This window comes from Lucilia sericata, unplaced genomic scaffold (assembly GCF_015586225.1).
Source record: "Lucilia sericata isolate MDLA Ls3-8-SP2 unplaced genomic scaffold, ASM1558622v1 Contig000368F_arrow, whole genome shotgun sequence".
NCBI lineage: Eukaryota > Metazoa > Arthropoda > Insecta > Diptera > Calliphoridae > Lucilia > Lucilia sericata.
In genome coordinates this window covers 210,311-232,887 of record NW_023994387.1, presented here as the reverse complement: position 1 = coordinate 232,887, position 22,577 = coordinate 210,311, and the positions used below count along the sequence as shown (strand labels likewise).

General features: G+C 31.9%; 3 protein-coding genes and 2 long non-coding RNA genes across 17 annotated transcripts in view; all 5 read right to left on the bottom strand.

The window, feature by feature from the left end:
• LOC119604197 (JNK-interacting protein 3) overlaps positions 1-11,706 on the bottom strand; it is a 56,426-nt gene extending 44,720 nt beyond the window's left edge. For 7 of the 13 annotated variants that reach the window (XM_037956664.1, XM_037956669.1, XM_037956670.1 and 4 more), the window contains exon 1: positions 10,650-11,705. In XM_037956664.1, coding sequence (XP_037812592.1) covers positions 10,650-10,748 — 99 coding nt within the window. In that variant the 5' untranslated portion in view covers positions 10,749-11,705. Of the gene's footprint in view, positions 1-10,649 lie in introns of all 13 variants that reach the window. The other 6 variants (XR_005231490.1, XR_005231489.1, XM_037956660.1 and 3 more) reach the window with 2 other exon arrangements.
• Positions 11,707-12,929: 1,223 nt separating this feature from the next.
• LOC119604195 (signal recognition particle 9 kDa protein) lies at positions 12,930-14,082 on the bottom strand. The gene is made up of 2 exons (XM_037956658.1): positions 13,816-14,082; positions 12,930-13,733 (listed from the first exon to the last, which is right to left on the bottom strand). The coding sequence occupies exons 1-2, from the start codon at positions 13,954-13,956 to the stop codon at positions 13,641-13,643; spliced, it is 234 nt and encodes a 77-aa protein (XP_037812586.1). The 5' UTR covers positions 13,957-14,082; the 3' UTR covers positions 12,930-13,640.
• A 390-nt stretch (positions 14,083-14,472) lies between these two features.
• On the bottom strand, positions 14,473-15,457 carry LOC119604175. Its single transcript, XM_037956647.1, has 2 exons — positions 15,235-15,457; positions 14,473-15,163 (listed from the first exon to the last, which is right to left on the bottom strand). Exons 1-2 carry the CDS (start codon positions 15,313-15,315, stop codon positions 14,885-14,887), a joined length of 360 nt encoding a protein of 119 aa, XP_037812575.1. The 5' UTR covers positions 15,316-15,457; the 3' UTR covers positions 14,473-14,884.
• Positions 15,458-18,129: 2,672 nt separating this feature from the next.
• On the bottom strand, positions 18,130-18,614 carry LOC119604188. The gene is made up of 3 exons (XR_005231484.1): positions 18,465-18,614; positions 18,347-18,400; positions 18,130-18,289 (listed from the first exon to the last, which is right to left on the bottom strand). It is a non-coding gene; the product is annotated as an uncharacterized LOC119604188 (long non-coding RNA).
• Positions 18,615-21,430: 2,816 nt separating this feature from the next.
• Positions 21,431-21,762, bottom strand: LOC119604184. The gene is made up of 3 exons (XR_005231480.1): positions 21,625-21,762; positions 21,509-21,568; positions 21,431-21,443 (listed from the first exon to the last, which is right to left on the bottom strand). It is a non-coding gene; the product is annotated as an uncharacterized LOC119604184 (long non-coding RNA).
• Positions 21,763-22,577: the final 815 nt, after the last annotated feature.

Sequence of the window (22,577 nt, the reverse complement as noted above, 5' to 3'; positions counted from 1 at the left end):
GATTCTAAAGCAAAACGTTAAAAGACTTTGCATATAACGTCTTTTAAGGTTTTCTGAATAAATAACTGCATATTTGTGGATAATCGGCCACGACATGTGTCATCAAGCCTCTCAAAACCGTTGTCGGAAAGACATTATGATCCGGAGGCTCATATACCCAAATTCTAAATAAAATCTTGACAAAAATTACTGATGCTGTACTGCCACACATTAATTAATAATATTTTAGATGAAATTCCCTTGGTTTTTGTTTTTATTTTAAAAATATTTGAACTTAAATCGAATACTTCTATTATTTTGAACAACAGATTTTGTATATAAATTTAAAAAATATATATTTTTTTAAATAAATTTCTTAAATATTTAACTATTATAAAAATTAGAGAACAAGTTATATAAATAAAATATAAAAATATTTAATTAAAAATCTAAATCTTACACTAAAAAGTTTATATTTAAAATTTTTGAAATTTTCACTCCTATTATTTTGAACGCAACTGTAAGTATAGAAGGAGGCATTTAAATGCAGCTTGAGTACCTTTGCAATGTTTGTTGTGTTTTATTGTTTCGACATTACAACGTAATGTATTCCTCTAAAATTAAGGAACTTGAATCAGACACTCGTAGATTTATTCGGAATACTTTTCTATTCTTAAGAATATTAGCCAGTGGATCGCATATTACATAGAAAACTCATTCTTTATCCGTAATGCGCGTATGTAAAACAAATACTCAGCAGATGTCTTTCCCGTCACTTGTAATTTAAGTAAATTTAAATTGAATTTCCACAAACAATACACTATCTATCCTCCTTTCTATAACCTATTTTCCTAGTTCCAACACAATTTGGAACTAAATTTTATCAAATTTAGGAACTAGTTAACAGCTACAAAATGTTCATCGTTTGTTCGAAAAAGTGGTTATCGCGGGACTCGAATCATTCAAATTAAAAGCGAATGGTTACTCAATCGATTATAATGTGGTCACATACCCACTTCAATGTACTCCCAATGATTGAAGGGTGTGAAGTTAAATTCGTCGGCCAGATACGTCCCACACCACATATGTCAAATACGTTCCACATACTATAAAATTCGTTTTCAAATGAATTAAAATTTATTTTTTAATAAAACGAGCACCAAATAAAATGTTTTTTAAGAAATAAAGTAAAATTATATTAAAATATATTCAAAAAATTAATATATAAAATAAAAATTAGTTAAAATAATTTTATACTCGTCAAATATGGTAGTAAAATATAGAATTTTCAAATGCAAAAAACAGACACTTGGAGAAGACATGAATCGGGGTACCGAAAAACTGGAAGTAGCCCAGGACCAGTTCTTTCCAAAAATGTATAGTTTATATGCAATTCCAGCTCTGGATAATTTTGACGATTTTTTGAAAAATCATCAGATTTTGCCGAAAATTGAGGAATTTTCAGGTGGCTCCAAAGAGCATTTGGAGAAGACATGAATCGGGGTACCGAAAAACTGGAAGTAGCCCAGGACTAGTTCTTTCCAAAAATGTATAGTTTATATGCAATTCCAGCTCTGGATAATTTTGACGATTTTTTGAAAAATCATCAAATTTTGCCAAAAATAGTGGAATTTTCAAGTGGCTCCAAAGAGCATTTGGAGAAGACATGAATCGGGGTACCGAAAAACTGGAAGTAGCCCAGGACTAGTTCATTCCAAAAATGTATACTTTATATGTAATTCCAGCTCTGGATAATTTTGACGATTTTTTGAAAAATCATCAAATTTTGCCAAAAATAGTGGAATTTTCAAGTGGATCCAACGGGCATTTGGAGAAGACATGAATCGGGTTACCGAAAAACTGGAAGTAGCCCAGGACTAGTTCTTTCCAAAAATATATAGTTTATATGCAATTCCAGCTCTGGATAATTTTGACGAATTTTTGAAAAATCATCAAATTTTGCCAAAAATAGTGGAATTTTCAAGTGGCTCCAAAGAGCATTTGGAGAAGACATGAATCGGGGTACCGAAAAACTGGAAGTAGCCCAGGACTAGTTCTTTCCAAAAATGTATAGTTTATATGCAATTCCAGCTCTGGATAATTTTGACGATTTTTTGAAAAATCATCAAATTTTGCCAAAAATAGTGGAATTTTCAAGTGGCTCCAAAGAGCATTTGGAGAAGACATGAATCGGGGTACCGAAAAACTGGAAGTTGCCCAGGACTAGTTCTTTCCAAAAATGTATAGTTTATATGCAATTCCAGCTCTGGATAATTTTGACGATTTTTTGAAAAATCATCAAATTTTGGCAAAAATAGTTGAATTTTCAAGTGGCTCCAAAGAGCATTTGGAGAAGACATGAATTGGGGTACCGAAAAACTGGAAGTAGCCCAGGACTAGTTCTTTCCAAAAATGTATAGTTTATATGCAATTCCAGCTCTGGATAATTTTGACGATTTTTTGAAAAATCACCAAATTTTGCCAAAAATAGTGGAATTTTCAAGTGGCTCCAAAGAGCATTTGGAGAAGACATGAATTGGGGTACCGAAAAACTGGAAGTAGCCCAGGACTAGTTCTTCTTAAAAATATATAGTTTATATGCAATTCCAGCTCTGGATAATTTTGACGAATTTTTGAAAAATCATCAAATTTTGCCAAAAATAGTGGAATTTTCAAGTGGCTCCAAAGAGCATTTGGAGAAGACATGAATCGGGGTACCGAAAAACTGAAAGTAGCCCAGGACTAGTTCTTTCCAAAAATATATAGTTTATATGCAATTCCAGCTCTGGATAATTTTGACGAATTTTTGAAAAATCATCAAATTTTGCCAAAAGTAGTGGAATTTTCAAGTGGATCCAACGGGCATTTGGAGAAGACATGAATCGGGGTACCGAAAAACTGGAAGTAGCCCAGGACTAGTTCTTTCCAAAAATGTATAGTTTATATGCAATTCCAGCTCTGGATAATTTTGACGAATTTTTGAAAAATCATCAAATTTTGCCAAAAATAGTGGAATTTTCATGTGGCTCCAAAGAGCATTTGGAGAAGACATGAATCGGGGTACCGAAAAACTGGAAGTAGCCCAGGACTAGTTCATTCCAAAAATGTATACTTTATATGTAATTCCAGCTCTGGATAATTTTGACGATTTTTTGAAAAATCATCAAATTTTGCCAAAAATAGTGGAATTTTCAAGTGGATCCAACGGGCATTTGGAGAAGACATGAATCGGGTTACCGAAAAACTGGAAGTAGCCCAGGACTAGTTCTTTCCAAAAATATATAGTTTATATGCAATTCCAGCTCTGGATAATTTTGACGAATTTTTGAAAAATCATCAAATTTTGCCAAAAATAGTGGAATTTTCAAGTGGCTCCAAAGAGCATTTGGAGAAGACATGAATCGGGGTACCGAAAAACTGGAAGTAGCCCAGGACTAGTTCATTCCAAAAATGTATACTTTATATGTAATTCCAGCTCTGGATAATTTTGACGATTTTTTGAAAAATCATCAAATTTTGCCAAAAATAGTGGAATTTTCAAGTGGATCCAACGGGCATTTGGAGAAGACATGAATCGGGTTACCGAAAAACTGGAAGTAGCCCAGGACTAGTTCTTTCCAAAAATATATAGTTTATATGCAATTCCAGCTCTGGATAATTTTGACGAATTTTTGAAAAATCATCAAATTTTGCCAAAAATAGTGGAATTTTCAAGTGGCTCCAAAGAGCATTTGGAGAAGACATGAATTGGGGTACCGAAAAACTGGAAGTAGCCCAGGACTAGTTCTTTCCAAAAATGTATAGTTTATATGCAATTCCAGCTCTGGATAATTTTGACGATTTTTTGAAAAATCACCAAATTTTGCCAAAAATAGTGGAATTTTCAAGTGGCTCCAAAGAGCATTTGGAGAAGACATGAATTGGGGTACCGAAAAACTGGAAGTAGCCCAGGACTAGTTCTTCTTAAAAATATATAGTTTATATGCAATTCCAGCTCTGGATAATTTTGACGAATTTTTGAAAAATCATCAAATTTTGCCAAAAGTAGTGGAATTTTCAAGTGGATCCAACGGGCATTTGGAGAAGACATGAATCGGGGTACCGAAAAACTGGAAGTAGCCCAGGACTAGTTCTTTCCAAAAATGTATAGTTTATATGCAATTCCAGCTCTGGATAATTTTGACGATTTTTTGAAAAATCACCAAATTTTGCCAAAAATAGTGGAATTTTCAAGTGGCTCCAAAGAGCATTTGGAGAAGACATGAATTGGGGTACCGAAAAACTGGAAGTAGCCCAGGACTAGTTCTTCTTAAAAATATATAGTTTATATGCAATTCCAGCTCTGGATAATTTTGACGAATTTTTGAAAAATCATCAAATTTTGCCAAAAGTAGTGGAATTTTCAAGTGGATCCAACGGGCATTTGGAGAAGACATGAATCGGGGTACCGAAAAACTGGAAGTAGCCCGGGACTGGTTCTTTCCAAAAATGTATAGTTTATATGCAATTCCAGCTCTGGATAATTTTGACGATTTTTTGAAGAATCATCAAATTTTGCGTAAAATGTAGGTAGTTTCAGGTCGATACTATTATTCTTATTATGAAAAATATTTAAAAAATCAACTTCTGTTGTTCAGTATTTGATTTGAATTTTCGTTAACAGTTTTTACGTATAAATAAAATACTTTCAATAAAAAATAAACATTTCTTTCATATTGTTTTTCACTTTTGTTAATATTAAATATCACTCAATGAACTCTTTTTAAAGAATTATCTTGACGGTAGTTCATAATTTTATTTTGTGAATAAATAATGAGAGTGATGGAGGTAGCAAAATATTGTTGTAAGTTTTCCATGAAAATTATGCATATTTTATTGCTTCGCTGCCAATAGGTTTGATGGTTTTGGGCGCTGTTAAGTTGTTGTTGGGATAGCCGTTTTTTATATATGATTTCTGTAATTTTTTTATGACAGCACGATTTTTTTCTTGTGTTTTTTATATTCTCAGGTACTAATAATGTAAAAGTAGAGTCCCTTCGACTCTACTTGACCGCGCTAGTTGACTACCACGATAACCATTCTCAGGTAATATTTTTCGTATTCGTTGTGAAAATTGAAAAAACTCTACAATAAGTCAAAAAATGAAGCAATTATTTGAGAAAATTCGCAAAATGTCGATTCTTTTATTGATCGTTTATAACAACACAAGTGTTGAGGATCGAAAGGTAATTTTTGTACGTTTGTATGAATGTATTTTATGATTTTGTGTAACATATGCTTTTTATGTTTTTTCAAAAAATTTTTGGAAAGAACTAGTCCTGGGCTACTTCCAGTTTTTCGGTACCCCGATTCATGTCTTCTCCAAATGCTCTTTGGAGCCACCTGAAAATTCCACTATTTTTGGCAAAATTTGACGATTTTTCAAAAATTCGTCAAAATTATCCAGAGCTGGAATTGCATATAAACTATACATTTTTGGAAAGAACTAGTCCTGGGCAACTTCCAGTTTTTCGGTACCCCGATTCATGTCTTCTCCAAATGCTCTTTGGAGCCACTTGAAAATTCAACTATTTTTGCCAAAATTTGATGATTTTTCAAAAAATCGTCAAAATTATCCAGAGCTGGAATTGCATATAAACTATATATTTTTAAGAAGAACTAGTCCTGGGCTACTTCTAGTTTTTCGGTACCCCAATTCATGTCTTCTCCAAATGCTCTTTGGAGCCACTTGAAAATTCCACTATTTTTGGCAAAATTTGGTGATTTTTCAAAAAATCGTCAAAATTATCCAGAGCTGGAATTGCATATAAACTATACATTTTTGGAAAGAACTAGTCCTGGGCTACTTCCAGTTTTTCGGTACCCCAATTCATGTCTTCTCCAAATGCTCTTTGGAGCCACTTGAAAATTCAACTATTTTTGCCAAAATTTGATGATTTTTCAAAAAATCGTCAAAATTATCCAGAGCTGGAATTGCATATAAACTATATATTTTTGGAAAGAACTAGTCCTGGGCTACTTTCAGTTTTTCGGTACCCCGATTCATGTCTTCTCCAAATGCTCTTTGGAGCCACTTGAAAATTCCACTATTTTTGGCAAAATTTGATGATTTTTCAAAAATTCGTCAAAATTATCCAGAGCTGGAATTGCATATAAACTATATATTTTTAAGAAGAACTAGTCCTGGGCTACTTCCAGTTTTTCGGTACCCCAATTCATGTCTTCTCCAAATGCTCTTTGGAGCCACTTGAAAATTCCACTATTTTTGGCAAAATTTGGTGATTTTTCAAAAAATCGTCAAAATTATCCAGAGCTGGAATTGCATATAAACTATACATTTTTGGAAAGAACTAGTCCTGGGCTACTTCCAGTTTTTCGGTACCCCAATTCATGTCTTCTCCAAATGCTCTTTGGAGCCACTTGAAAATTCAACTATTTTTGCCAAAATTTGACGATTTTTCAAAAAATCGTCAAAATTATCCAGAGCTGGAATTGCATATAAACTATACATTTTTGGAAAGAACTAGTCCTGGGCAACTTCCAGTTTTTCGGTACCCCGATTCATGTCTTCTCCAAATGCTCTTTGGAGCCACTTGAAAATTCCACTATTTTTGGCAAAATTTGATGATTTTTCAAAAAATCGTCAAAATTATCCAGAGCTGGAATTGCATATAAACTATACATTTTTGGAAAGAACTAGTCCTGGGCTACTTCCAGTTTTTCGGTACCCCGATTCATGTCTTCTCCAAATGCTCTTTGGAGCCACTTGAAAATTCCACTATTTTTGGCAAAATTTGATGATTTTTCAAAAATTCGTCAAAATTATCCAGAGCTGGAATTGCATATAAACTATATATTTTTGGAAAGAACTAGTCCTGGGCTACTTCCAGTTTTTCGGTAACCCGATTCATGTCTTCTCCAAATGCCCGTTGGATCCACTTGAAAATTCCACTATTTTTGGCAAAATTTGATGATTTTTCAAAAAATCGTCAAAATTATCCAGAGCTGGAATTACATATAAAGTATACATTTTTGGAATGAACTAGTCCTGGGCTACTTCCAGTTTTTCGGTACCCCGATTCATGTCTTCTCCAAATGCTCTTTGGAGCCACATGAAAATTCCACTATTTTTGGCAAAATTTGATGATTTTTCAAAAATTCGTCAAAATTATCCAGAGCTGGAATTGCATATAAACTATACATTTTTGGAAAGAACTAGTCCTGGGCTACTTCCAGTTTTTCGGTACCCCGATTCATGTCTTCTCCAAATGCCCGTTGGATCCACTTGAAAATTCCACTACTTTTGGCAAAATTTGATGATTTTTCAAAAATTCGTCAAAATTATCCAGAGCTGGAATTGCATATAAACTATATATTTTTGGAAAGAACTAGTCCTGGGCTACTTTCAGTTTTTCGGTACCCCGATTCATGTCTTCTCCAAATGCTCTTTGGAGCCACTTGAAAATTCCACTATTTTTGGCAAAATTTGATGATTTTTCAAAAATTCGTCAAAATTATCCAGAGCTGGAATTGCATATAAACTATATATTTTTAAGAAGAACTAGTCCTGGGCTACTTCCAGTTTTTCGGTACCCCAATTCATGTCTTCTCCAAATGCTCTTTGGAGCCACTTGAAAATTCCACTATTTTTGGCAAAATTTGGTGATTTTTCAAAAAATCGTCAAAATTATCCAGAGCTGGAATTGCATATAAACTATACATTTTTGGAAAGAACTAGTCCTGGGCTACTTCCAGTTTTTCGGTACCCCAATTCATGTCTTCTCCAAATGCTCTTTGGAGCCACTTGAAAATTCAACTATTTTTGCCAAAATTTGATGATTTTTCAAAAAATCGTCAAAATTATCCAGAGCTGGAATTGCATATAAACTATACATTTTTGGAAAGAACTAGTCCTGGGCAACTTCCAGTTTTTCGGTACCCCGATTCATGTCTTCTCCAAATGCTCTTTGGAGCCACTTGAAAATTCCACTATTTTTGGCAAAATTTGATGATTTTTCAAAAAATCGTCAAAATTATCCAGAGCTGGAATTGCATATAAACTATACATTTTTGGAAAGAACTAGTCCTGGGCTACTTCCAGTTTTTCGGTACCCCGATTCATGTCTTCTCCAAATGCTCTTTGGAGCCACTTGAAAATTCCACTATTTTTGGCAAAATTTGATGATTTTTCAAAAATTCGTCAAAATTATCCAGAGCTGGAATTGCATATAAACTATATATTTTTGGAAAGAACTAGTCCTGGGCTACTTCCAGTTTTTCGGTAACCCGATTCATGTCTTCTCCAAATGCCCGTTGGATCCACTTGAAAATTCCACTATTTTTGGCAAAATTTGATGATTTTTCAAAAAATCGTCAAAATTATCCAGAGCTGGAATTACATATAAAGTATACATTTTTGGAATGAACTAGTCCTGGGCTACTTCCAGTTTTTCGGTACCCCGATTCATGTCTTCTCCAAATGCTCTTTGGAGCCACATGAAAATTCCACTATTTTTGGCAAAATTTGATGATTTTTCAAAAATTCGTCAAAATTATCCAGAGCTGGAATTGCATATAAACTATACATTTTTGGAAAGAACTAGTCCTGGGCTACTTCCAGTTTTTCGGTACCCCGATTCATGTCTTCTCCAAATGCCCGTTGGATCCACTTGAAAATTCCACTACTTTTGGCAAAATTTGATGATTTTTCAAAAATTCGTCAAAATTATCCAGAGCTGGAATTGCATATAAACTATATATTTTTGGAAAGAACTAGTCCTGGGCTACTTTCAGTTTTTCGGTACCCCGATTCATGTCTTCTCCAAATGCTCTTTGGAGCCACTTGAAAATTCCACTATTTTTGGCAAAATTTGATGATTTTTCAAAAATTCGTCAAAATTATCCAGAGCTGGAATTGCATATAAACTATATATTTTTGTAAAGAACTAGTCCTGGGCTACTTCCAGTTTTTCGGTACCCCGATTCATGTCTTCTCCAAATGCTCTTTGGAGCCACTTGAAAATTCCATTATTTTTGGCAAAATTTGATGATTTTTCAAAAAATTCGTCAAAATTATCCAGAGCTGGAATTGCATACAAACTATATGTTTTTGGAAAGAACTAGTCCTGGGCTACTTCCACTCTGCCGGTACCCCGATTCATGTCTTCTCCAAGTGTCTGTTGTTTGCATTTGAAAATTCTATATTTTACTACCATATTTGACGAGTATAAAATTATTTTAACTAATTTTTATTTTATATATTAATTTTTTGAATATATTTTAATATAATTTTACTTTATTTCTTAAAAAACATATTATTTGGTGCTCGTTTTATTAAAAAATAAATTTTAATTCATTTGAAAACGAATTTTATAGTATGTGGAACGTATTTGACATATGTGGTGTGGGACGTATCTGGCCGACGAATTTAACTTCACACCCTTCAATGATTGAGTGTACCAAAAACATTACTAAACGTTATGCTAAAAAAAAGTTGAGTGCAAAGTAGTGGACTTTCCTTAATAGCAAGCTTTAATGGAAAGAAAATACTCAGGAAAGGATAAAAAAGGAACACAATGTCTACTAGACATGTAATAATTCTATGGGAAAGAATTGAGGTCTGCAACCAGATATGGTAAATTGGAATTACTCATCGGTTGTTAGGTCTATTCTAACTTATTATTGTATTATCTTTTGCGAGACATTTACTGGAAAATGGTCATTAAAGCTCACATGTGTGCCTCTCTTGGCATTACTGGTACCATTAGTAGTAATCTCTCTACAAGCGGCCTTAGTTATCATTCTTTACCTGTCACCTATTGAACATTATGAGTCTTCGTAAGTCAAATCTTCGCGCGACATTTCTTCGACTGGGTTTTTAGAAAGATTCATTGACAATTCTTTCTTTAGGCAGTGTATTCTTTAGAACTTACATGTTGAAACCTTTTAAGAATCGACATGTTTCTGCTCTCCTCTTTATTTATCTTCTTTTTGTATTTTATATTGTTTTGCTTTCAAATCGGAATGATTTTGTCATTCGGCATTATAAAATTGATCGCGTAACTAATTGAATTCTAAGATAATCTAGCCGTCTGTCTTTCGGACGTTTGGTATATATGTATATAGAAAATACGTAGAATCGGTTTATATTTAAGCACCCATGTTAGATCCCATTCAAAACATGGCTATCACCTACATTACTGCCTTAAAAATTGTACTGATAAATATACAGTCCAGTCGTACAAGTACTATAATGATTTCTGCAGACAGACTGATAGACATACAAATGAGGCTACAAATTATCTTTATGAACTGAATTATCTATTAAAGAACTAGTTCCCAAAACTCCACAGATCATGTTCCAAAAAATGAACCCAAAAATGTTTACCAAATAATCTATTAAATCCATGAGGTCTTAAGCTAACTGTGGAACAAATACCAATTTCCTTGACTATGATTTTGTAAAATTGCTTATTTGCAATTTTTTGCATTTAAAAATTTACATTTTAATTGAAAAAGTAAACTTTGGATCAAGAATTCTACAACTAAGATGTATGAAAAAGTAAAATATTTACACAGTTTTAATTACCTGCTATGGAACTTTTTTTTGCTAAGAAACTAATTTAAAAGAACAGGAAGTAAAACGTAAAAAATTAAAACGTTATACCAACCTTTTCGGACATCACCATATTGTTATCATCGGTGCCATATACGGTCTCAGCACCAGGCTGAGGACCCCGATTGTTGAGTAAAGTGTCGTCGTTGTCCATTTTGATGTGTATATTATTATTGTTGTTAATTTTGTTGTCTATAATTTTGTTATTTTTGCAAAATCACTTGTCACTATTTTTGGTTTTTGTTTTTGACCACCTCCTCTCATACAAGTCACTCACTTGTGTAAACACACACGCTCGCACACGTTTCTTCGGCGTATGTGCCTTTGTTTGGGGAAGTGTGTAAACAGAGTGGAGCAGCACAAGAGAGCAGAGAAGGGATGTTGCAGCAATGTACAAGAATAAAACAATACACTTTCATACACTCATATATGGGGATAGAAAATGCACAAGTGTATAAAAAATAAACGAATTTTACAAACAACCCCTTGTCAAAAACCAATTTATTTTATTTTCGTTTCTCTTTTGTATTTCTCTGTTATATTTTGGTATTGAAATCACATAAACACACACTCACTGGCAGACAGGCACTACTAGGAGCTTTATGCCCTGTTTTATATTACTAATTATGATTTATTTTATTTATTATTTTATAAATTTCAATTAATTTAACACTATTTTTTGTTGATTTTTGTTTTAACACCTTTTTTTCTTCGTCATTTTTTCATGCCAATTATTTTTCTTCACTTGCTGACGAATCTTTTTCTATTAAACTTTGTTGCTGTTGTTGTCAAATTCAAGGTAGTTAAAGATAGATTTTTTCCAACTGCTATGTGTGTTGTGCTCTATTGGTATTGTGGATATTTTTTGGGGTGAGAAGAAAAAAAATTATGACTAGATTTTCTTTTTGCAAATTTTCGTTTTATTTATTTATATTTCATCTTAAATTTTATTGCACTTTATAGCTGTGACGTTTAACTATCATTTTTAAAACACTTTTGTAAAAATTTCTTTAATATTTCTTATTATTTTAACATTTATAATAAATATTTCTTCGCAGATACCCGTATGACGTGAAAAATTTTCTTGGTGTGTAATCAGAAACCTGCGACGACAAACATTAAAGACGACGGCGGCTGTCATTTAAAATTTTGTCGGCGTCTTAAAATGGACTGTAAGCCGGCTATGTTTTCAGTTGTATTTTAAATTTGTTTAACGATATTAAAAGCAGGGATTGAAAATTATTTTAATTTATGTTTTGTGAATATAGGAATGGAAATTAAAGGTACATTTTTCGCCATTCTTTATAGTAGGACATTTAGGTACGGCAATGTTTTATCCCATTTCATGATTAACAGTAATGACTTGTTTTCGCAGACATTTGTATGGAATCAAAATTGAATCCTGCCTAAATATTGCCCATTTTCAACAAACATGGAGTATACTGAGCCACATTTAGTAATTCTAATTTTAGAACTATAAACTTCATATTATTTATGTATATGTTCATAATAAGAGTTAGATTCACCCCACCAAAAAAGAGGCGGTTTAATCATGTTACGTGTATTAAAGTTTTTACCATAAACTTTAATATTTGTTATGATAACCATGCCTACAACAAAACATTTCGCCTACTTTTCATAATTTTTGGTTTGTTAATAATTAAGTAAAACCGATTGATATAAAACAATACACATTTATAACTCTGACTTTTTAAACATTATAGTGTAAATTTTTTTTGCAAACTTTAATACAAATAGTTTAGTTGTATTTGTTAAGCTTAGTGCTGATTTTAGTGCCCATATTCATTTTAAGATTATTAATAATGAAAACCCGTTTTTTCTGATATCCGATTTTTCCATGCTACTAGAAGTCTTAGGTCTCTTTTGTATAAAAATCCCGAAAATCGAACAATTTTTTTTTTACCTTTGTCGTTCTAGATTGGGCAAATGTGTCACTGTTCAGATGCTGGATTCTTCTCTTGTTTTATTTCGCAGAGATTATTTTTCCAATAATCGATGTCAAAATTAGATTTCAATATAAAGTTGTTAGTATGGAATCGTTTACAATATAATTTTTACAGCAACAATCGATCGAAAAATCGATCAATGTCCATTTACCATTGACTACACCATTTCAAGTTTAAATTGAGGAAACAGAAATTCATATTGAGAATTAAAAATTTGAATTTGGAAAATTATTTAGAAACTTAAATTAGTATTGAAATCAATTGGTTATTTCTCAAAAAAACAGTTCGAATTCCAAATTTTAATTTATTTTTTCTTAATACTAATTTTGATTTCTAAATTTAATTTTGTTTGGCGTAGTTAGTTTATCTTTTCGTTTTATAAAAGTTGTAGTTTTATTTCGAAACTCTTCATTGTAAGACCTACGATAGGCACCTATTTATTGTCGTAGTAGCAACATGCTAAATGTATCTGATCCATTAAAATTTGAACAACACACTTTTCTTAAACAATAGGTATAAACAATTTTACTTTTTGAATGCACTTTTAAAATTCAGAATATTTAATAATAAGTTTTCATAAAAACCATTTTTTGCAAAATTTTTGTGTTCACAATTTTTTTTTATATTTATAAAAAAACTGAATACAAAAAAAGCACATTTTATGGAAATGTTTCATTAAAAATTAAGCATTAAATAAAATATAAGAAAAATGCTTTCTTAAAAAACAATATAAAAAAACTTTAAAATAAAATTATAAACATTTCCTTATTGCTGCAGATGACGCTCCCGTTTCCAAGTGTTTCCGAACATGATTTAATAAAGTGGTTAACAAAGCTAACATTTTTTTGTACAAAATTTTTTTTTTTTAACAAAAATGTTATTTAAACTATGGATATTTACAATTACTCTGAAACCACTTGATCGGCTTTAATTAATATGCCTTAAACTAAATCTGCTCCTCTTACACTGGACTCAAAAGATGACTTAACACGTTAAAACATTTTTCCTAGTTTGTTTAGATGTAAGATGTTTGTTTGTTGAGGAATATTGTTGTTGGGTTTTGGGCTAGGAATTGTGTTTTATTCCTTGGAAGCCATATGACCCATTAGATTACTGGTGAATTTCTCAATTTTCTTTAAATCGGGCATGTTTTCAGCTTTATATTGTATGCACTGCAAGTGGAAGAGTTTTAAATTAATAAGTATTCTATGGAAGCCCTTAACCACAACAAAAACAACAACAATTTGCACTTACTTTAACATTGTCCGTCATTTTCATGAGTATGTGTCCCTTTGTATGCACATATTTCATGGTGTAGCGGCATCCCATGGGATTAGCCATGTACATATTTTCGGCAGCAATTTCGAAATCTTCCCAGTTCTTTACAAACACCATTTTAAATTATTTAGTTATTTAGAAAAATTAAAAACTTTAAATATTTTCGAAAGCTAAAAATTCCCTGCGTTCTTCTTTTGTGTGTGTGTCGTGTTGTTCAATGTGTCATTTTTGACAGTTTGTTTTGTGCTCGATTTTCTCTGACGTGACAATTATTTGATAAATTTACAGCTGCTGCCATCTGTTTGTGGCAATTTATTTAAGGTTTTGCCTAAAGTTATATTGCAGCCTTTGCAGACGTATTTACACTACTGTTGGATGTAGCATTTCTTATGTAAGGTGGATGTCTGTACTGTGATAAGGTTTATGAATTCGCTAAATTCTTTAAAGACATCAAAAATTAAAAATAAAAAAATTACATACTTTTAAAAAATTTTTAAAATCAATTATCAATTAGGATAAAAATTTTTAGAAATGTTATCTTACAATGAACCAAACTTTAATTTTCGGTGGGAACATCAGTACCTTGTTTTTTCTTAAAAAATTACTGAAATACTATTGAATAATTTTGTTATTTATACCTTTTTATTGCCCTACACCTTTCTAGATGATCAGGGTAGGAATTACGCATTTGTTATTTTTATAATAAATTAAATCACCTAAAATAATATATTGAATTTATATTAAGAAATATCTGAGAAGCCCTGAAATTGTGGGTCTATCACTTTTTTATCTGAAATTGTGGGTCTGTCACTTTTTTTATCTAGGATGTTCTTAAATATATATGACTATAAAAAGTTATCATGAAATTGTGGGTCTATCACTTTTTTATCTGAAATTGTGGGTCTATCACTTTTTTTTATCTAGGATGTTCTTAAATATATATGACTATAAAAAGTTATCATTCTTAAAACTTAATTTTCAAAATACATAATAGTGGATTTTTAAAAATCTATTAGAATTATGTACTCCTTTCAAAGGTTGAACTTTATACGAATAATGACTGTAAGAATTTGTTTGTACTTCGATCTACTGGATCTGAAGAACTTTTTTTATGTTTACCATGTACTTCTTTCGTATGTTGGACTTTATGAGCACTTGTTTTATTGGTAGCGTCAACAACTTTCGAAGATTGTACTTTATAAGAACTCGTTTTCTCTGAAGTGTGTATACCCTTTCGGATTTCCGTAAACAATTGACTAACCATTCCTTTAAAGTCCGTACTTATTTGAACATTACCAAAATTACCGGTTCCATTTATAATATTCTGTTAAAATAGAGAAACAAAATTAAAAATTGAATTGAAAATGATTTCTTCCATATGTATATTAAACCTACCTTTGCAGTGCCCTCAAGACCAGCAGCCATTAGTGTGCTAAGAATACTGCCAATGATAAAAATTGTTGCAAAAATTTTCATTTTTCCGTTTTTTTTTTTAACTGAATAGTTGCACAGCACTTTATTTTACAGTTATAACAGTTTATGTTTATTTACAAATTATATTTTTATGTCATCAATACGAACTGCACCTTTAAAGGATAAATCTGACAATGATAGTATTTACAAACTTCTGCACACTCAAGATAATGAGTAAAAGCGATGGGCATGAACAATAGAAATATTTATTTTAGAAAAAACCGCATCATTAGTTTAAGTTTCTTCGGATTACTATAGATGATTAAAATAAATAAATATGCATAGTTTTCATACTTTATAATTCTATAGTGGGAATATAGTATGTATGTCTGAGCTAAAAATTGTAAAATCCTACAATAATGATGATTCACAAAGCACCAATTTGGTTAGTCTAGTCTATAGTCTAGTCTATAGTCTAGTCTATAGTCTAGTCTATAGTCTAGTCTATAGTCTAGTCTATAGTCTAGTCTATAGTCTAGTCTAGTCTATAGTCTAGTCTAGTCTAGTCTATAGTCTAGTCTATAGTCTAGTCTATAGTCTAGTCTATAGTCTAGTCTATAGTCTAGTCTATAGTCTAGTCTATAGTCTAGTCTATAGTCTAGTCTATAGTCTAGTCTATAGTCTAGTCTATAGTCTAGTCTATAGTCTAGTCTATAGTCTAGTCTATAGTCTTAGTCTCTAGTCTAGTCTATAGTCTAGTCTATAGTCTAGTCTATAGTCTAGTCTAGTAGTCTAGTCTAAGATTCTAGTCTATAGTCTAGTACTATAGTCTAGTCTATAGTCTAGTCTATAGTCTAGTCTATAGTCTAGTCTATAGTCTAGTCTATAGTCTAGTCTATAGTCTAGTCTATAGTCTAGTCATAGTCTAGTCTATAGTCTAGTCTATAGTCTAGTCTATGTCTAGTCTATAGTCTAGTCTATAGTCTAGTCTATAGTCTAGTCTAGTCTAGTAGTCTAGTCTATAGTCTAGTCTATAGTCTAGTCTATAGTCTAGTCTATAAGTCTAGTCTATAGTCTAGTCTATAGTCTATTCTATAGTCTAGTCTATAGTCTAGTCTATAGTCTAGTCTATAGTCTAGTCTATAGTCTAGTCTATAGTCTAGTCTATAGTCTAGTCTATAGTCTAGTCTATAGTCTAGTCTATAGTCTAGTCTATAGTCTAGTCTATAGTCTAGTCTATAGTCTAGTCTATAGTCTAGTCTATAGTCTAGTCTATAGTCTAGTCTATAGTCTAGTCTATAGTCTAGTCTATAGTCTAGTCTATAGTCTAGTCTATAGTCTAGTCTATAGTCTAGTCTATAGTCTAGTCTATAGTCTAGTCTATAGTCTAGTCTATAGTCTAGTCTATAGTCTAGTCTATAGTCTAGTCTAGTCTATCTATAGTCTAGTCTATAGTCTAGTCTATAGTCTAGTCTATAGTCTAGTCTATAGTCTAGTCTATAGTCTAGTCTATAGTCTAGTCTATAGTCTAGTCTATAGTCTAGTCTATAGTCTAGTCTATAGTCTAGTCTATAGTCTAGTCTATAGTCTAGTCTATAGTCTAGTCTATAGTCTAGTCTATAGTCTAGTCTATAGTCTAGTCTATAGTCTAGTCTATAGTCTAGTCTATAGTCTAGTCTATAGTCTAGTCTATAGTCTAGTCTATAGTCTAGTCTATAGTCTAGTCTATAGTCTAGTCTAGTCTATAGTCTAGTCTATAGTCTAGTCTATAGTCTAGTCTATAGTCTAGTCTATAGTCTAGTCTATAGTCTAGTCTATAGTCTAGTCTATAGTCTAGTCTATAGTCTAGTCTATAGTCTAGTCTATAGTCTAGTCTATAGTCTAGTCTATAGTCCTAGTCTATAGTCTAGTCTATAGTCTAGTCTATAGTCTAGTCTATAGACTAACTATAGACTAGACTATAGTCTAGTCTATAGTCTAGTCTATAGATCTAGTCTATAGTCTAGTTTATAGTCTAGTCTATAGCCTAGTCTATAGTCTAGTCTTATAGTATAGTCTATAGTCTAGTCTATAGTCTAGTCTATAGTCTAGTCTATAGTCTAGTCTATAGTCTAGTCTATAGTCTAGTCTATAGTCTAGTCTATAGTCTAGTCTATAGTCTAGTCTATAGTCTAGTCTATAGTCTAGTCTATAGTCTAGACTAGTCTAGTCTATAGTCTAGTCTATAGTCTAGTCTATAGTCCTAGTCTATAGTCTAGTCTATAGTCTGTCTATAGTCTAGTCTATAGTTTAGTCTATAGTCTAGTCTATAGTCTAGTCTATAGTTTAGTCTATAGTCTAGTCTATAGTCTAGTCTATAGTATAGTCTATAGTCTAGTCTATAGTCTAGTCTATAGTCTAGTCTATAGTCTAGTCTATAGTCTAGTCTATAGTCTAGTCTATAGTCTAGTCTATAGTCTAGTCTATAGTCTAGTCTATAGTCTAGTCTATAGTCTAGTCTATAGTCTAGTCTATAGTCTAGTCTATAGTCTAGTCTATAGTCTAGTCTATAGTCTAGTCTATAGTCTAGTCTATAGTCTAGTCTATAGTCTAGTCTATAGTCTAGTCTATAGTCTAGGCTATAGTCTAGTCTATAGTCTAGTCTATAGTCTAGTCTATAGTCTAGTCTATAGTCTAGTCTATAGTCTAGTCTATAGTCTAATCTATAGTCTAGTCTAGTAATAATTTTCCATGGGTGTTATTGTATCCCCGTTGTAGTGAAGCAGACCAGTGCCTTGAACTGAAGAGCACCAGACGTACAACCAAATATAAACCAAATATAAATAAATTAACAATAATTAAATTACGACATACTACGATACAACCATACAACATCGATTGTGAATTGGACAAATTTGAAGTACATACTTCAATTATATTTTGCAGGGATTATCACAACATTTTTTACAACAAATTTATTTATATTAAATACAATATGAGTACAATAATTTAAATTATTTCCTATGGTCCATGGCTTATAAACCAGCGTTTGACATTACTGAAAATTAATTTATTAATTTAAAGACTCATTGAAAAGTAAGGAATAAAAACTTACCGGTCCTAGATATGCTGGTGGCAACAGTGGCATAGATATACCTAACCTGTAAAACTAAAAATATGTATTTATTATTAATATTTTCTAATGCATTAGCAAGGAAAATAAAGAAACTTACATTATATGGAGCAGTCATTACACTGGCAACAATACAGCTTACTATTGTAAGGAATAAATTGATTAGTTTCATATTTCTTCACGATCAAATAATGTTTTTGTTCTAGACAATCTTAGTCGAGTTTGAATATTACATTTTCTTATCGAGCTAAAAAGATTAAATTGATTTATATGATTCATAAATAAATGTTTTAATTGTTTAATATTTTTATACATTTTTAACCACAAATAGCAGTGGATAGCAGTTGGTTTTATAGAATTTTAAAATAACCATCGATATGATTAATGATTTTTCATATGCATTATTTAAGGACTACGTTTTTTAAATCAACCGCGGGGAAATCGGAAACATGATCGAAGGGAAATGCATGATGCATTAATCGATTGATTGGGCATGTGGGAGAAGTGAAATTATTCATATTTTGAGATTTATCAGAATAAGGGTAATTATACCCTACACCACTTTAGTGGGGAGGGTATATTGGATTTGTGCTGATGTTTGTAACGCACAATAATATTGGTCCTATACCCACCTTAAAGTATACCAATCGGCTTAGAATCATTTTCTGAGTCGATTTAGCTATGTCCGTCCGTCTGTCTGTCCATGTAAACCTTGTAATCAAACTACAGGTCTCAATTTTGAAGATAATTCAATGAAATTTGGCACATGATCTTCTATTGTCCCAGAGACGAAGCCTATTGAAAATGGTTAACATCGGTCCATTTTCTCATCTAGCCCCCATACAACTGAACCCCCGAATAGGGCTTGTAAACCTTGTAATCAAACTACAGGTCGCAATTTTGAAGATAATTCAATGAAATTTGGCACATGATCTTCTATGGTACCGGAGACGAAGCTTATTGAAAATGGTTAACATCGGTCCATTATTTCACCTAGACCCCATACAACTGAAAACGACGAATAGGGATTTTAAGTTTATAATTATGTTTAATATACTCGTATCTCGACAAAAAGCTGCAAAACCAAGTTCTATACTAGCCTTGATGACTCGCATGAATTTTATAATTATAGGGTCTCATTTGACCATAGCCCCTATACAAATCCCCCTTCAAAATTTGACTTAAATGTCCACAATTTTATTCAACAATAAATGGCTTAAGTATATGTATCTGACACAAGTCAACTTAAATGCTTTATTATGAAAACTAAATCACATTTCATTTTTGTAACAGGTGTAGGGTATTATATGGTCGGCCTCGCCCGACTATAATTTCTTACTTGTTTTTATTTTCCATTTAACCGGACAATTCCCTTGAGGACGTAGTATAGAGGGTTTTTATTGGATTTGTTTGTCATTGAAAACGTTCAGTATTGCTAAATCATTTCGCCTCCATACATACATTTTTTGGTGGAGCTTGAGACGATTCACCATTGCCGCTAGCGAGGAACAAGCAGGTGGCAATTTTCGTATATGGTTTTGTCGGTCTATGTACAAGCAGTTTGCTTAAGTACCTGTACTATCTAATCTCTGACGACGTTGCGAAACTTTCTAGATGTGAAAACATTACTCCCATTTACAACAACGTAGGTGGGATAGAGACGTAATTGCTAGACCGAAATACGAATCCATCAAATAAACCAAAGACATGTTCTTACACACAGAGAACTCACTTTGCTAAGTTAGGTATGAATAGAGCCAATCCCGAGCATACTTGGACACATAAGGGAATTCTATGGTGTCATCCGAACAAGATAGCATACATCCATCACCATTCAAACTTGCACACTTCTCATTTATCCGACACATTCAAGAGAAAACATCTGACACATTTGTTCGAGTATACGGGACCAGGTCCATATTTCCCTGATTCATTATGTAGCTTATTCATTTAACACCAACCCATTCCCAACACCAATTTGTTCTTTTTATCGGTTTAAACCACCAAGTACATCACAATGGCATTTTTCAAATAGCCGCGATTACAAAGTGTCCGAAACTCTGCGCTGTGGGCTGCCGGTTCCCGTGATACCAGATAATATGGCTCTCTAATTCGACACCAGGTCGAGGGTACATTTGACACCATCAGCGGTAGACTAGAGGTACTGATAGCACCTCTTTTGCAATTACACCAAAATGGTGGCAATTCATCAAGGTAACATGCTTCGGGGTATGCCTTCATATAAGTGACCCCAAATAATACATAATTCACAATTTTGGATTCAAAAATTACATTGTGCAATATGAGTCATATTAGACTTTAGCCGCTATATAAGATCCCTCACAAAAAACGACTTTGACGCTCATAATTTTTTAAAATATATAACCATGAAATTCAATATACTTAAAAAAGATTTATAAGAACTAAAATCCCTCCATTAAATTTTATGTGGATCAGAAAATCGAAAATGTACCACTTGAAGAAAGAAAAAGTACAAACAAATCTTTCTCACTCAGGCGACTTTTACCTCAAAATTTCAAATGAGCGAGGTGCCACGCCCACATACAAAATAAGTATTAAAAGTCCTATATCTCAGAAACTGCAAGAGCTAGAGTTCTAAAATTTGGTATGGACAACTTTGACTTGGGCAGCCTAGATATAGTGGGCGTCGCACCTGCCATATAAAAAACATCTTAAATTGATATATGTAAATATCTGAGGAAATATAACAGATAGAGTCCCCATTTTTTTCGGGGGGACATGAATATTTAGGACCTGTCACCTCCTATATGGATTAAATTTGAAAATTCGTTGATCTGATAAATTATTTGTCATATAACCTTAAAACTTTGTACAGTTTAACCTATTTCTCTTATACATAATTATAACTCGATTCTAATGAATTGCTAATTTTGCCCATAAAATATAAATATTTTGTGTTCAGATTATTACAAAATAAAATTTATTTAATCATGTGATATACATACAGACATGTATACACTTTTATTATATAAATTCAATACTAAATTCATTTAAAAGAATGCAATCATTTGAATTATTTTTTTCCTTGTTCGTTATACTGAAAATATTTATAATTATTAATTAAAATATAAATACCATAAATAGCAAAAGATTAAAACTTACATAAGGTCCATATGCGGCAACCACATGGGAACCTGGGTCACTAGAGCCCTGCACATTAACCTGAAAATATTTACTGCTTAATTAAAAGGATCTGAACAAAAGTTATTACAACTTACATGTCCTGCAGCAGCCATAACACTGGCAACAATGCAGCCGATTAAAAGGATTGATTTAATTAATTTCATATTTCTTTTTACGATCAAGTTACACTTTTCCGCTTTAGAAACTTATTGGAATACTGTTGCTTAACTTCTCTTTATATATGTACTAACTTTCATTAAATGTATATATGTTTGTGTGTAGTTTATTTTACCCTACACCTTTTTAGATGGGCGTTTTTTGTTCTCAAATAAATGAAAAATGATTAAATCTCCTAAAATAATATACCTAGTCTATTCTCAATTCTTAATAAACACTTTTCTAATAGTGAATTTACTATTTCCTGCTAATTAGCTATAACATCCTTAAATAAGTTTAAAATAAAACTGTGATTTTTATAAGTGTACAATGTACGGCATTACATAGTCGATTTTGCAGACTAAACTAAATAAAACCAATAAGAAAATTTCTATATGATTTATAAATAAAATGGATTTTTACGTTTTTAACCACAAATAATTTTCTAGAATTTTAAAACTATAAATAAAACTAATGGCTTACTAATTTTCAATACTCGAGTAAAATAATCTCCAGAAAAACCGGAATTATCGATAATAATTAAAAATATTATATTCAAAAAATGTATGTTATTTAGGGTGAGTCTTATTACTCAAGTTTCAATTTAAAATATTCAAAATTTAAATTTTGACTCCTCGATTTCAGCAAAATTATCAACAATAACTTTATAAGCACTCTGAAATAATATTCTGTATTTACTTGATCAAAATAAAGCAACAATTTGTAGTCTATAGTCTAGTCTATAGTCTAGTCTATAGTCTAGTCTATAGTCTAGTCTATAGTCTAGTCTATAGTCTAGTCTATAGTCTAGTCTATAGTCTAGTCTATAGTCTAGTCTATAGTCTAGTCTAGTCTATAGTCTAGTCTATAGTCTAGTCTATAGTCTAGTCTA